The 15,004-nt window shown below is 37.6% G+C and overlaps 3 protein-coding genes across 6 annotated transcripts in view; 2 read left to right on the forward strand and 1 right to left on the reverse strand.

Moving 5' to 3' along the window:
• The first annotated feature begins 475 nt into the window (after positions 1 to 475).
• Positions 476 to 2,506, forward strand: LOC148066441 (interleukin-1 receptor accessory protein-like). The gene is made up of 5 exons (XM_087807888.1): positions 476 to 971; positions 1,030 to 1,071; positions 1,143 to 1,205; positions 1,274 to 1,400; positions 1,684 to 2,506. The coding sequence occupies exons 1-5, from the start codon at positions 947 to 949 to the stop codon at positions 1,856 to 1,858; spliced, it is 432 nt and encodes a 143-aa protein (XP_087664014.1). The 5' UTR covers positions 476 to 946; the 3' UTR covers positions 1,859 to 2,506.
• A 125-nt stretch (positions 2,507 to 2,631) lies between these two features.
• Positions 2,632 to 7,475, reverse strand: nlrc3l1 (NLR family, CARD domain containing 3-like 1). 2 transcript variants are annotated; one of them, XM_087807887.1, is made up of 7 exons: positions 7,442 to 7,475; positions 6,729 to 6,901; positions 6,273 to 6,353; positions 6,103 to 6,180; positions 5,689 to 5,797; positions 5,381 to 5,621; positions 2,632 to 4,295 (listed from the first exon to the last, which is right to left on the reverse strand). In XM_087807887.1, the coding sequence occupies exons 2-7, from the start codon at positions 6,842 to 6,844 to the stop codon at positions 2,809 to 2,811; spliced, it is 2,112 nt and encodes a 703-aa protein (XP_087664013.1). In that variant the 5' UTR covers positions 6,845 to 6,901; positions 7,442 to 7,475; the 3' UTR covers positions 2,632 to 2,808. The 2 variants fall into 2 exon arrangements, with proteins under 2 accessions (XP_087664013.1, XP_087664012.1); XM_087807886.1 differs by having other exon boundaries at positions 7,311 to 7,446.
• Positions 7,476 to 9,760: 2,285 nt separating this feature from the next.
• The window catches only part of LOC148066443 (connector enhancer of kinase suppressor of ras 2-like), a 33,659-nt gene continuing 28,415 nt past the window's right edge, over positions 9,761 to 15,004 (forward strand). For all 3 annotated transcript variants that reach the window (XM_087807092.1, XM_087807094.1, XM_087807095.1), the window contains exon 1: positions 9,761 to 10,247. In XM_087807092.1, coding sequence (XP_087663218.1) covers positions 10,184 to 10,247 — 64 coding nt within the window. In that variant the 5' untranslated portion in view covers positions 9,761 to 10,183. The remainder of the gene's footprint in view (positions 10,248 to 15,004) is intronic.

A 15,004-nucleotide genomic window follows, 5' to 3' on the forward strand; every position in this document is an offset into this window, starting at 1 on the left:
TTCTTATGACGGCAGTCTTGAATCCAAGTGTCATTCAGCACATCTTAACTAGGAAGCAACGTAGTTGAAAATAGAAAATACCAGAAGAGTAATTAACAATAATTAATGTGTACAGAGCTCTAGTATGTTACTACATAGTTTATCAACCTGTTTTTCTTTTGTTATGACCGGTTGACGGTAACATGGAAGTGGGAAGTTTTGTTTTAGTCGACGACAGAACTGTGGTGGCTTCACTCGTTCAACATTCCTGAACGAGTCAATATTCCCTTAAATTTAATGTTAAGGACCAGAAGCCGAAAACATGTCTTAGAAAAATCTTTCCCATAATATGAACATAATGCTGACAGCACCTGAATGCACCACCACCTTTCATATAGGACCACAGTTGTGCTTTTAGACCCACAATGCACTACGGTACTGAATGAATCCTAGACTACTCAACATGTCCTTTTCCTTTCCAGTAACTCTCCGTCATAACTTAAAGTCCAGAACCAGGAAGTTCTTATGTACTTCCTGCTGGCCTCTTCCCATCACATCCTGCACAGCAACGAATTACATTTATTTTATTGTTTCTATTTGTACACTTTTTCTTCCGTTATTGAATTTTTTTTTTCCTTCCAACATTTCCCCCCTAATATTTAGTTCCTCTGTGCTTTTTTGTTTATTTTATTTACTTATTGTTGCTTTTTTCCTCTCACATTTCCTCTATTTTCTTATTTTTTATTAACTTTCTTTTAGCTTTAACTCATCACCTTTTTTCTTTTTTCTTTTACCAACATTGGTGAACACTAGTAGAGCACGTTTATAAAAAATCGCATCTTGTTTTTAATCTTTACATGCTGTGGCAATGACTCGACACATTTGGTTTAAGGTCATGCATGTGCGTGAGGGAAGTGAGTCGTGTATATAACGACGACAGCCACAGGAAAAGTCAACAGAGCAAAACATGAACTTCATCTCCGCGCTGACAGGTGAGATCACAACCAAACATCTCTTCGTTCGTTACTGTAATAACGGTTTGTGTTCCAGGTTTAGCATCTGTGTGTCTGATGGTCAAGGCAAAGCTTCCAGGTGAGGATGATGATGATGGTGAGGATGATGATGATGATGATGTTTGTTTGTTAAGCATCTTTCTCCTACAGACTCGTCGGAAGACGCTCCCACGATTATAGGTCCGAACAGAATCCGAATGAAAGCCCATCCAGGTCAGTCACTCATTCAAACAACTTATCCAATCGTTCAACAAAGTTCTGACCTGAACCTGCGTGAACAGGTGACGTTCTTTTCCTCCACTGTGAGGCGCTGACGAACCGCGATGACGTCACGCTGATCTACTGGCTGGTCGACGGAAAATTTCCCGAAGACACGCCGAGCGGTGGTCGAATGACTCAAACTGCAGAGTGAGTTTTTATTTAAAACTTTAAAGTTTTTAACCTCTTTTTTCCCCACATCTTTATTTTTTACATTACAAACATGTAGTGATGAAGCTTCATGAAGCAGTGTCATGTTGTTTAGAGGTCAGTAGGTGGCGCCATCAGTTTAAAAATGATGTGATGTTTCATTAGTACAGTTGTTTAAAACAAAGGATAACAATGCAGAGACCGCCATCTAGTGGACTCTGATGTCATGAAGCTTCATCAGACGGTCACAACAAACACACAACGCCCTCTGTCGCACCTCCAGGTCAGTGTCAGAGGAGGGCGCTGTCGTTCAGAGGAGCCTGCTGCTGAAGAACGTCACGTCACGTGACCTGAAGTCCACCTTCACCTGCACCGTCATGAACTCGGCCGGAGCAGCAGAGAAACACGTCACGCTCACAGAATCAGGCTGCAGTTGCTACATCAGAGAGAGACGCTGATGAAGCTCAGGGACGATGACGCCTTTGTTTAGAAACAACATTATGCTTAAATAAATATATTTTTCATTGCATTCTATTTTTGTTTTTATTTTTAATTCAATTCTCCGTTGAAGTTTCAGTGAAACAAACACTTTTACACGCACATGTTTAACATGAACGTTTGGAGAAATAAGGAAATGCAGTTGATGCAGTTCCTATTTATATAAAGATTCTAAACATAAATAAACATTATCACTCCGATAACTCTCATCTTCCAGACGTGATATTCTTTCAGGATTTTTTTTTTCAACTCATATGTGCATTTTTCTTCATTGATACAAGTTGAGTTTCTGTTAGGAATAAGGAAAATCACATTGATATTGGTGACTGTTTTTCTTTAGTTCTCATTTAATTTGAAAAAGTAGAATGCTCCCTAAATCTGTGTACTTTCGAATAGTGATGGTCTGGTGAAGCGTCATGAAGCAGTGTTATGTTGTTCAGAGGTCAGTAGGTGGCGCCATCAGTTAAAAAATGATGTGATGTTTCATTAGAACAGTTGTTCAAAACAAAGTCAAATAGTGCAGAGACCGCCATCTGGACTCATCAGTACTTCTGAATATGTCCATACACAAAGATAGATAGGCCCTTTTACTCCTTGACTTATCTATTACAAAAAACATTGTTTTTGTTCTTTACTTGTTAGTGTTGTAATTATTATTTTTTAAGTAATATATTTCCTATTTTACTCACTGTAAATATTACTGTTGCATTTCACATAAAAAACAGTAACCGAATAACAGGAACCTTCCTTTTAATTCCTTCTTCATTATTTATATTTAAATATTAGTCTTTTTCTACAATCGTCGATCACCATCATGTTCCAGCCAAATCAGGAAGGGAAACTGAGATTTACAAACCGACAAAGAGCAAACCGACATTTAGTGTTAAAAAGTGGTTCCTGGTTTCAAGCGTTACGTCTGCTGCAGCTCCAGCAGGCAGCACCGGAGGTTGTGTGTCCTCTCGGGGTGCTGGTTCTTTTCAATCCTGTCCCTCAGCAGAGCCGTTGCCTCGTCCGTGGAGGTCGGGGTGGTGACGCAGAAGGAAGAGAAGAGGTCCGTGTTGGCCTTCAGGTGCATTCCCGACAGGAAGCGCAAGAATATGTCCAGCCGGCCGTCGTCACAGCACAGGCTTCTGTCCAGGGCGCTGTGGAAGAGCGACTTCTTGATGCTCTTGCGAAAAAGCGACTGATTGGACTCCAACACGTTCCTTCCTTCCATCTTGAAGGACAAGAATGCGTAAAGGGCAGCCAGGTGCTCCTGCACCGTGGGGTGGATGAAGCTGATGACCTTCTCCTCGTACAGGACAAAGGATTTGATGAGGTACTCGGTGCAGAGCCCGCTGTGCGTCACGGCCTCCCTGTCGTCGACGCCGAACCCACTCCAGTCAGACTTGTTGATCATGAACTGGCCTTGTTCGAGCAGATGGAAAGCCAGTCTTCCGAGTCCCATGAGGAACTCCAGGAAGACCTCCGGGGGGCGCCGCTGATGTGTGAGCGACAGAAGAAGTCTTGTGTAAATGTGGCAGAGGCTGACAGGCAACCTATCCCTAAAGCTGCGCTGACATTCCTCCGCCAGCAGAGAGCAGAAGAGAGGCAGGTGACACATGGCGCCCAGGGTCGGGTTTGAGTCGAGGAACGAGAGGACAGAACCAGCCTGATCCTCAAACCTTTTCCTGAAGAAGTCAGCCCTGGCGGGTGCCAGGAATCCTCTCACCTCCATCACCTGGTGGTGGGCTTCCCAGGGGATGTAGCTCCTCACCTGAGGTCGGGTGGTGATCAGGTAGAGGCCGCGGTACAGGAGCCTCCCGCGGAGGAGGTTGACCACGAGAACGTTCAGACTGGCGCGTTCCTTGTGGTGGCTCAGAAGCTCCGTGTCCGTAAAGTCCAACTCGCCCACGTACTCGTCAAGCCCGTCACAGATGAACATCATGGTGCAGTCTTGATTCCGATAGTCGGCCTCCTTCAGTCTCCGAGTCTCCGGGTAGAGATCATGTAAGATGTCCATCAAGGACACCTCCACACCCTCGAACCGCACAAGCTCTCGGAACGGCAGCGGGAACAGGAAGGAGACGTGTTGGTGAGAACGTCTGTCGGCCCAGTCCAGAATCAACTTCCTCACGACTGAAGACTTTCCCACACCGGCCACCCCTGTGAGGAACACCAGCCGGGCGCTGTCCTGCTGCACCGCCTCCTGGCTGAAGATGTCTCCGGGCGAGAGAGCATGTCCCTCGCTCTGGTTGCTGTTCATCTTCTCTATCTTCAGCACCTCGTGTTCAATGTTGGGGCCGTTGTTGGACTTTGACGTGATGTGCAGTTCTGTGTAGACGTCGCTGAACGACTGAGTGTCTTCTCTTCCATACGTCCTTCTCAGAGACTCGCACAAATCGTGACGCACCTCGTCTGTCAGAAGAACGTGAAGTCATTTTATTATATAAGAGTTCTATCACCCCTGAAATAAACTTCATTAAAGGAGAGATAGATGCTCCTTAAAATGTTGTGATCAAACATAACTTTATAGGTTTTTGTCAAACTAACTAACTTGAATTAAAGTGTTTTGTTTTTTAAGCATTATATTATTATTTTTGAATAATTTAATAATCTACATGTAAATATCCAGTATGTTTTTGATATTCTTATTTCAATAATTAAAAAATACAATTTCTAAATTCAATCATTTTCATTTGTAGCCTTTTGAATGTAATGTAAAAATGTGTATAGTGTGCGACCAGACAATACCAAAAGACTACGAAGCTACTTGATCAAACTGTCAGCCAATCATGCGACACGAACATGATCATGTGACGCCATAAAAGCACCAACGCGTTAGTTCACAATGGCAACAGTATTGTCTGATGACACAATTACACTTGAATTTGGAAAAGCTACAAATTAAAGAAATATGTAGTTCATAAAATTAGCATTTTTAAATTATTGGAATAAGATGATCAGACTCTTTATATGTAAAAAAAATAAAATAAAGGAGAAATTTAAAAAATAAATCTAAATAAAATAAAGAAAAGTACAAAAAGTTAATAATTTACAATTTTTTAGTGTAATCATTCCGATCTTTCTCTCTCTTTGTGCTTGATGGATCTACTGATTCCTTCAAGAAACATCTTAGGACATTTTTATTTGTTCAGGCTTTTCCTTGATTTTCTGGAACTCCTGTGTTTTTATTGTTTAAGCGCTTTGTGACTCTGGTCTGGAAAAGCGCTCTATAAATACTAATTAATTACTTACTTAAATATTTAATCTTAATAAATAGATAGTATTGAATTCAATTTAAATAAAAAAGTTACAGTTTAAACATTTTAATTGTAAAATGTAACGATTAAATATTCAGATGGCCCTGATAAACTCCTATATTATTTAGAGGTTAATAAACTACAAACACAGACTTAATTGAAGTTCATCCATGTAACTACAGACTAGGGCGACATATTCTTACACCGACATTAAAAGGGCTGTGATTAAATCAAACTTACTTCTCAAGCACACGTTGAGGAGTTTCTCTGCCGCCCTCTTCCTTCCCATCTCCTCTAGAATGTGTGTAGTGATGAGCATAGAGTCCACGAGTCCGTAACCATCCAGCAGATTGTCGACCATGCTGACCATCTCTGTCTCTTCCAGAGCTATGTGGAACAATCTTGGATAATCCTTCCACAGAGTCCTGCAGAATTTTTCAACGTCGATGTCAGTGAGCTGCCGGAGGGCGTCGCAAATTGCCTGAGGAAAGACATTCGAAAGTGAGTCTCTTCAGCAGCAACACTCACGACTCTAGAGACGGACAAACCTTGTAGGTGAATTCCAAGGTGAGACATTCATGCCGGAGATCGCTTGAGTTCGGAATAAGATCCGGATTTACAGAAGAACTGCCGACAGGGTTCTCCTTCATTGTAACCCTTTGGATGACAGGAAGAAAGATTCAGTGCTTACAACTGGAAACTTATTTCTCTTCAGACCCAGTAAGTTGTTTCTAGAAAGCAGGCAACAAAATCATACCATAAACACTGGCTAAATCTTAAAATATTGTTGGAAAACAGGAAGTTGAAGAACCACACAAATGCAGCAGAAACAACACACAAATTAAATCTATATTTTAGTTAAATACTTCAGTATTTTTGGTAACTTGGGAGAACCCATGGGAGAAAATCAGTTGATTAGTGTTTCCCGTTTCCAAAATAAAAGTCACAGAATAGCTTCCTACTTTGGTTTTATCTTTTCACAATCCTCGCTGTCAATGGAGTAGCAGCTTGAGAATGAATCTTTTCTTTCCAGGTCGATCCTTCAATTTCGAAAAAAAAAAAATTCAATGAAAAGGTAAGAATAAAAATAAAATAAATAAATAAAAAATAAAAATAAGACTTGAGCACCAACTTTGTGAGACTGTCTCTCCTTTTTTCCTCCCCGTCTTCGCTGCTCATTGAAGTGTAATTCGATGAAGGTGAAGCGGCTCGTCTGGAGGGAACAAAGAGAAATTTAAGAAAATTTATACCTGTAATAATTGTTCCTGTACAAAATCGCATTTTACTTACTTTTATGGGTCCGAACACTACATGAACATGAATCTACTTTAAGTGAGTAAGTAAATCATTTGTATTTGAAAAATTACAAATTAAAGAAATAATATAACTAGCTAAAGATTATTTTATTTATTTATTTACAATTTTAAATTGACAGACAAAAGTCTCTACAGAAAAGAAAAAATATGTTGTTAAGATAATTTTCCTAAAAGCATCCTTTAAATAAAATATACAACTTGAACGGATCTCTTATCTAAAAGTAAGGTTAAGTAATACCAGAATCCAAGATGAAAGAAAACTAAAAGATTACTCGTAGTTGAGGAGGTCTGGGTCATGGCCCAGGTCAATATCTGGCCGTGGCGGAGGGATGTAGAACTCGTCATCGCCGTCGTCATCCTGCTCCTCGTACATGTCAAAATCATCCATTATCTCTTGATGAGAATCGTCCTTCAGGGACAGTCAAATGATGGGGACCAAAGATTCCTGAAGCATATGAAACAAAAAAATGTGACACGTATTAAAAATATCTTATATTTGGATTAAAATCAAACATGTGACAGTGGATTGGAAACGCTTACAAATTTGAAATTTAAATACAAATTGATAATGTTAAAGTAAATATTCTCTTTTTCTATAACATTGTCTTTATGTTTGCAATTGAATCTTAATCCTTAGCTCGTCAGCTTAAATAAGAATTGGATCTCAGGTAACCTTCCTCAAAAATGAACGTTACATTGATTTAAATATGCATAATGTAATTACGCTAGTATTATGACATTGACTGTATAAACAAGTCAACAATCCACTTTGATTCCACAAATCCACTAAATATGTGTTTTAACTTTTAAATTTAACTCAATAAAGTAATATAAGAAAGGTAAAAAAAACAAACCTTTTAAGGTTAGATTCACCAAGCGATTAACACATTAAAATGACATACCAAGCAAATCTTCATCTATCATACCAACAAAGACAGAATTTAAGTTATATTATTTATTGGAATAAGTCAAATAGAAAGTACACCTCTTAACGCTCCAAGGAGGAAGTTCCTCTTCTTCGTCTTATGTTGGGTCAGGAAGTGAGTTGTGAGGCTCTAGAACCATCTGCTGGTCAAATTGTGAACTGCAGACAATAATACACAAATCAATGCGAGAAATAAGGTACGTGATATCCTTCTTTTAACGCAAAGTAAATGAGATTTTAAATGGCGAGATAAATACAATGTATTGGTTGAAAACAGGCAAACTATGTACATTTAAATCAATGTTGAAGTAAGTTTGTTTTGGCTTTTCATGTGCTTGATACATTTCAATACAAATAGAAACTCTAAAATGGTAGAAGACTATTAGATAACTAACTAAATCACCACAATATACCTCATTTATAATAAATAAGGTAGGAATTAACACTTAAATGTGTCCATGCTCTTGCTAGAAGTTGATACAAATATTTGCATTTATTTATTTATTATTTTATTTTGACACATGTTTGAGAGCTCTAGAAATGGATGATAGATAGATAGATGGATAGATAGATAGATAGATAGATAGATAGATAGATAGATAGATAGATAGATAAATATAATGGTTCATACAATATTCCTAATGCTTCTTAAATATTATATAAAAAATATCAAATATATATTTTTACATTATATTTATGTTTTTGTTGTTTTCACTTGATCTTTATGCCCTGTGCAACAGTTGTATTTATTTTAAATATATATATATATATTGAAATTTCTAAATACTGCAGATAACAACAGATGATTGTCATATGAAGCTCCACACTGAACAGTAACTGTTTATTTATGATTATTGATCACCATAAATGTCACAACCAGGACGCTGATGGAGCCTTAAGCTCTTTTTCAATATTCAAGTGGTGCTTCATTGTGATAGAATGAAATGATCAGTGGATTTATTTTTCCTCTCACTCGCCTGCAGGTGTGATTATATGCTTGTATCGTGAAGAAGAGTGTGTGCTGAATGTTGTTCTGCGCACAGCTCGGGGGGTGAGGCAGCATCAGTGTTGGTGGTGGCGACTCGTTTCCAGCACACTGAGCTTTGTGTGATGGAAGCATGAGCAGCGACAAAGAGGCAGGAGGAAACACTGCCTGTATGAGGGACGATCAGTGCCCACAGGAGCCTGGATGCGCGTGTGCGAGTCAAAGCAGAGGATTTATGTATCTGCTCGTGGGCGTCAGTTTTTATTCCTAATATAAATAATGAAGAAAAAGCTCTGAAACGATCGATGGAAGTCTGGTTTGAACAGACACGTTGTAGGCACAGAGGGATTCATTAGGAAATTAAGTGTACAATGATGTGAATTATTGAAGAGCATCACAGTTTCCATCCTCCCAACCTGAGGAGCTCTTGGTGAAGAACATGTGGAAGGAAGATAAGACTAACCTACTGTTAAAAGAGAAAAGAAAGAAAAAGCTTTTGGAAAATGATTAAAAAATCTCCAAGACATCACAAATTGTGCTTGATGGATCTACTGACTCCTTCAAGAAACATCTTAAGACATTTTTATTTGTTCAGGCTTTTCCTTGATTTTCTGGAACTCCTGTTGTGTTTTCAGTTTTATCTTGATCTTTAAAGTATATACTTTATTGAATATTGTTTTGATTGTTTAAGCGCTTTGTGACCCTGGTCTGGAAAAGTGCTATACAAATAAAAATTACTTACTTACTTACTTACAAAGGTTACCCTGTCTTTAAAGTCAAAATCATAAGAAAACTTGGCTATTTAAAAAAAAGTAAACACGACAAAAATAAAATTGTCTATTTATAGGAAACGATTATGTGGAAAAATTTAAAACAGTATTGAAATTTCTATGAATTTAAACTTGGTTCTGTTTTTTCCATTGCTTATTTTGTGTGTCATTTTATTTCATTCTTTTATTCTGTACTATTCTGACGTAAGTAAGTAATTTTTATTTGTATAGCGCTTTTCCAGACCAGGGTCACAAAGCGCTTAAAAAATAAAAAACAATATTCAATAAAGTATATACTTTAAAGATCAAGATAAAACTGATAACACAAAAGGAGTTCCAGAAAATCAAGGAATCTAGCAATATAGAAGAACTGTCTTTATGTTTCTCCTGCAGTCATTAATTTTGTCATTAAAAAAAAAGGAAATTATTAAAACAATATAAAAAATAAATGTTAATTTTTTTTATTTTTTCGAGCATTATTAAAATTCTGAATGTAATGACCTATGTCTAAGACGTCACCAAGCAAAAGAGTAAAAAAAAAGGGAGAATCGTGTGTGGCCTCTCACATTGTGGCACTAATCAGCCTCCATACATGCGCACTTCGCACGGTGACTCCATGTCTGTGGACGAGGGAGGATGCTTCGTCCTCCTCAACACCTCAAGTCCCGAGGAACTGTCTCTGTTCGTGGCTCCTCGCGGGGCTTTTGGGATGTAATTCTTGGAGCCGGTTCGAGCAGCGGGGACCCGGCGGTTGGACCGACCCTGACTTGAATGACAAGTAACGGGAGCCTTTTCAAGAACAACACGCAGCGGAATGTGCTCAAGTCTGGACTGATCGAGCTCCTGAAGAGGCACAAATCTGGACTTGGTTCGTGTTCACAACCGCAGGTGGAATCGACCAGAGCCCGAACTTCGGGCGTTGGTAGTCTGGTGTTTTTTTTTTGTTTTTTTTGTTGCGTTTCCACTGCTTGATTTTTTGAATCTGAAGGCGCGGCGGTTGTTGGGGGGTGTGTTTCTTTTGTCACCCCGAGACAAACTTCTGCCACCATGGCTCTGGTGATGGAACCCGTGAGCAAGTGGAGCTCCAGCCAAGTCGTGGAATGGATGAAAGGTAAGACCCTCCACGGTGACCCCGGTGTCGAAACACCTGCTGATCCTGCGGGTCTAGTTTTTTTTCTTCTTAGCAATGAATCCGTCTAGTGTCACCAGAGGTGCAGTAATCTCACTCGAACCACGACCCTTCTCCACCCCGCGCAGTGAAACATGTGCAGGTCGTATACCTGCCATCTGTGCGGAATATTGACGCGCAGATGCTGCGGAGTCTTTAACCAGTCGCAGCTGATTTACAAGAGCTGGACTAGATTAAAGTTTCAAACCTCCACATCGCTCCTGAAACTGCGATAGAAAATCTATGAGGAGCCAAATCTGCTCACGTCACTTTAGATTTGGAAGCACAGAAAGTGAGGATTCTGAATGAGCCTCAATATTTTATAGATGACTTGGCTCTCAGAGAAGCTGATATGATATAAAACAAGAATATTTAATTTTAGCCCTCGCCAGATTAAGAAACAACCTACTTTTAGCCACAGACACATCCCTTTGGACCAACACCTTTATCTTTATTTCCATATAATACTAAGTTTTGGTTGTGAATTAACTTAAAACTTAAGCCACTATCTTCTTTCCTATTTAAAACAGTTTCATAACTGTGTGAAAATGTATTTGAAATAATCAAAACTGTTATTCCAACTTTTATTATGACAAAATATCATTGTGTTAACCATTTTCCTCATTTTAGAACAATATTCAAAGTATGAATCACTGTGCGAAAAGTACCACATCGAATTATAACCACACATATTTATTTAAAATTCAATTTGATGCTATTATATTACATCTTTTCTAGTATTATTTCTCATATATTAATCCAGATTAACTAACTAATCTAAGACTGTCAGGCAGTTTAACATACCACTACATAATGCTCATAAATACTGGCTATTTAATGTCACCAACAATATCACTCAAACCCTAGCAGGAGCCAAGGTCTCAAGCAGGCTGTAGATTCAAGAATCTTAATGACTGAATAAAAGCAGCTGCAGTCATTCTTAGATCAGATTTACCTTTATTTCCTGTATTTCAGCATCGGAATTCTCAAACTAAGATGTAATTTACAATATATTTCCTGACAGCAAAACATTGATGAAAAAACAACTCCAAAATGTATGATTCGGAATATATTTAACTATATATAAATTCCTTCATCTATGGAATGATCCTTATTTCTCCTAAAAAAATGTTCTTTATGGGGAATTTTCTTTTTTAACTAATACATTTAATAATATATAATATATAATAATATATATATTATAACACAATAAATAATATGTGTTTTTTTTACTGTGGTTTCTGAAAATTAGTCACATAATGCACTTATTTATTTCATCTTTTGAATTAGAGATTATTCATGGTTAATCACAGCTCAAAACTATGATTTCAGTTTTTTTCCCTTTTTTTTTAGTAAAATCTGAAATATGCTAATACTTGTTCCTGCTAGTTTCTTTGTGTTGATTTTTTGATTTCCCAAATGCGTTGAGGCTGGTCTGGCAACATCAGTAGCGATAAAAAATCTGTGTTCCTTAAGTGAGAGAAAATCTGAAGCGATTTGTTGTGGAATTATGTAAATAACAATGTGAGTTGTGCAACATTGTGATGACCAGAGTTGTCAGTCTGAGTTGTGTTTTGGTTCGCGGGGCCACGTGCTCACGTGTCGGGGCCTCAGCAATTTATAGAAGCAGATGACACACACACGCACACACACATTGATCTATATAAATATATATTTACTGCCTCCACAGTCGCCCACACACAGCTATAACTCGGGCTCCCGTGGGCCATCGTTCTCCCGCCTCAGACGCTCAAAAGCACAGGACCTCGCTGAGCATCGGCCGCCTGCGACAGATGAGGAAACATAGTGCAAGAATTCTAGGGCAGAGATATAGCCCGGGCATTAATGGTGATAGAAGTAGAGCAGGGGAGGAGTCGCTCATTCATCCCCCCACCACCATTCTCACGACTCCACTGTTTGCACTCTCTGATGTCACCAAGGGCCAACCAGGGGCACCCTGTGACCTTCCCACAATCCCGCTCAACACCCCCTCCTTCAGGGTTTTGTTTGAGCAGGACGCCCCCTCCCCAGCTGTGACAAAGCAGCTTCAAACCACACAACCTCATCTACAGAAAGGAATTCCAGCTCTGACTGACAAGTTGTTTCAGTCGCACAGTAACGAGATCTCGCTCGACGGAAGCGTTTGAGTCTCGGAGCTTATGATAATCTCTGTGCCGCCCTCATCCAAAACGTTTACTTGTACATCAAATGTTTTTTTCTTCTCTTTCATGCTCTACTGCTGATCAATGCCCAGACAGACTCCAAAATCCATTTACAACATTTAGAATCTAATAGTTGGCGTGCCAGTGGATTACCCAGCATCGATATCAGGATGTGTCGGCACTGATTTAATTTCTGCTCACCAGGCCTGATAATCTGACTCGTCTGTCAGAGAGGAGGAATATGAAGCTGCTTAGATTGACATCGATTCACAGAACATGATGAACAATTCTGTAGCCTCTCATTTTTATTGATCTATTTTAGCCGAGAAAGATGATTCAGGATTCAGATCCCTTTTTCGAGCTGGGCTTTTGAATCCCCAACTGAACATATATATATTTTTATTATTATTAAGTTTCTTAATTTTTCTTAATATTTTATTGATGCCTATATAGTTGTGTTTAAAAGAGATTAAATGAGGAATGTAATCTAATTAAATATAAAACAAAGATGTTTCTTTCTATTTTCCTTAATATATACAAAATGTATACATCCCTTTATGTATAGACACATTTAAACATAACTTAACTTTATTTGTTCTGAATTCAAACGTTTCTCAATTAAGAAATAATGAAAATACTTCATTATTTAAAGTAAAATATTTTGATATAAATATATATATATATGAGCATTTGTCATACTAGCTATGCTAAATTAATATTTTTTCTCTGTCTCTTTAAAAGTACAATTTATAATCAAATAAAAAGATTAAATCACTGTTAATGTCGATTTACATTTAGATCATGGAATTTCTTTGTTGGTTTAAGGTTAATATCGATTCCTGATCACTTAAAATTTTCTAATGAAGCAAAAGTTAAAAAAAAAAAGCTTTAATAAAACATTTATTCTAAACAAGGACATTTTATTTAATTCTAGCTTGTATCTTAAATATCCTTGAGCAGAATTATCTACTTAAGATCCACTTCCAAATATTGTTTTTGTCATGTCAGTCATGAGGATTTGACATCACAGAGTTGGATTTTAGGAGGATTAATAATGTTTAAATAGTGGCGATGATTGTAATTGGTTCAGAGGAACATTATCAATGGAGTCCGATGCACACGAACAAAGACAGTAATGTGCACAGTTTGCTGCACAACTGCTAGTTTGTGGAGGGAGATGTGGACAGATTTACTCCGGATTAAAAGCACATCAGCCTTTTTTAATCTGTGTGTCGACTGTGGCAAAGACTTGTGAAAAACAGATGTATACAAAACTGCTGTGCGTTTGAAAGTACGCCTGAAAAGGACATCAAGTTGATCTCATAAATTCCCAACATATCTAGTGAATTTTCAATTAGGATTTTAAAGCTAGTATTAGCAATAACTGTTGTCTAGTTGTTGCTTTTTTCAATGTATATACATTTCCTCTATTTTAATTTGTCATTTTTGAGAAACTTGATATATCATATGGATTATTTCTTTTAATTTTGCTAGCTTTTTAGCTAAGCATTTGCTTACTAGCTAACTAGCATACATGGCCACTGTTAGCATCTGTGAAAGCATGTTCGAGTCTCTTGATCCATGTTCTTAATGCAACCCCAGTCAACAGTGAGACAGTTTATTAGTAGTACATAATTTTAGAAATCAGCCATCCATCTGTACATGTGCGTTGTATTGAAAAACACAACCAAATTATAAAACCGGTAATGTGTCATTTAGAGTCTCAAAGCATCAATTTTATGAAAGATTAAGAGGAAAATAACATTAAGTATGAGCCAACTAGTGGTCAAGATATATTTAGACTTTTTTTTTTAGGGAAAAGGTTTGTTGGTAAGCATTCAGTTTTATTTTTATGTTTAATTCAATGGATCATTTTTAATTTATAATTTCCAAGATCATGTATGGAAACTTATATACAGTTCTTTTTTCCCTGTAAAAACAAGCAAACACGTAGATTATGGACTATAGACAAGCTTGTGTTTTGGCTTAGTTTGTGTTTTAGCTTAGCTAGCATTTTTTCTTTTTTAGACTGTCCATCAAAAAATACGATATATTTTATGCATTGTACTGATGGTTAATTGTCTTTGTTTAGTTTACTACGTCTGATATTGACATAGATTAGTTAGCTTGTTTGCAGTGTTATAAACTGAAAAGGTTTCCATTCACTTACTTTTGACAAACCTTTCACTCACATATTTATTAATATATATTGTAAACATTAAAATCAAATATTTCTTGGCATAGATTGTGTGTTTAGCTCACATCTACTTTTTGACTTGTGATGCAAATAAGAAAATGTGAATATAGGAGATCCTTTAAAGTTAACATGTCAAGCAGCCGTTCTTAAAATAGCATTGTTAATTTTAGCTGGTTTAAATGTGCAGTGATTCCTTCAGAATGATTGTTCTTCTGAGCTCTACTTGGTTTCTATGGCGACATCAGCTATACTTCACTGGCATAATGAATCTCAATTATCTTGTTAGAGACACTGATTCGTAAGCCTCTAATAGTTTTAAACAATGAAACTCCCTCCTAAGC

Source organism: Callionymus lyra, chromosome 14 (genome assembly GCF_982586985.1).
Source record: "Callionymus lyra chromosome 14, fCalLyr1.hap1.1, whole genome shotgun sequence".
In the NCBI taxonomy this organism is placed as follows: domain Eukaryota; kingdom Metazoa; phylum Chordata; class Actinopteri; order Syngnathiformes; family Callionymidae; genus Callionymus; species Callionymus lyra.

Excerpts from the sequence above, each read along its gene's own strand:
- LOC148066441 (XM_087807888.1), top strand. The coding sequence starts at position 947 with ATGAACTTCATCTCCGCGCTGACAG. Across the intron at positions 1,072-1,142 it reads GGTCAAGGCAAAGCTTCCAG|ACTCGTCGGAAGACGCTCCC; the intron begins GTGAGGATGATG and ends TTTCTCCTACAG. Across the intron at positions 1,401-1,683 it reads CGAATGACTCAAACTGCAGA|GTCAGTGTCAGAGGAGGGCG; the intron begins GTGAGTTTTTAT and ends TCGCACCTCCAG.
- nlrc3l1 (XM_087807887.1), bottom strand. The coding sequence starts at position 6,844 with ATGGATGATTTTGACATGTACGAGGAGCAGGATGACGACGGCGATGAC. Across the intron at positions 6,181-6,272 it reads AGGAGAGACAGTCTCACAAA|GATCGACCTGGAAAGAAAAG; the intron begins GTTGGTGCTCAA and ends TCGAAATTGAAG. Across the intron at positions 5,622-5,688 it reads CCTTGGAATTCACCTACAAG|GCAATTTGCGACGCCCTCCG; the intron begins GTTTGTCCGTCT and ends GTCTTTCCTCAG.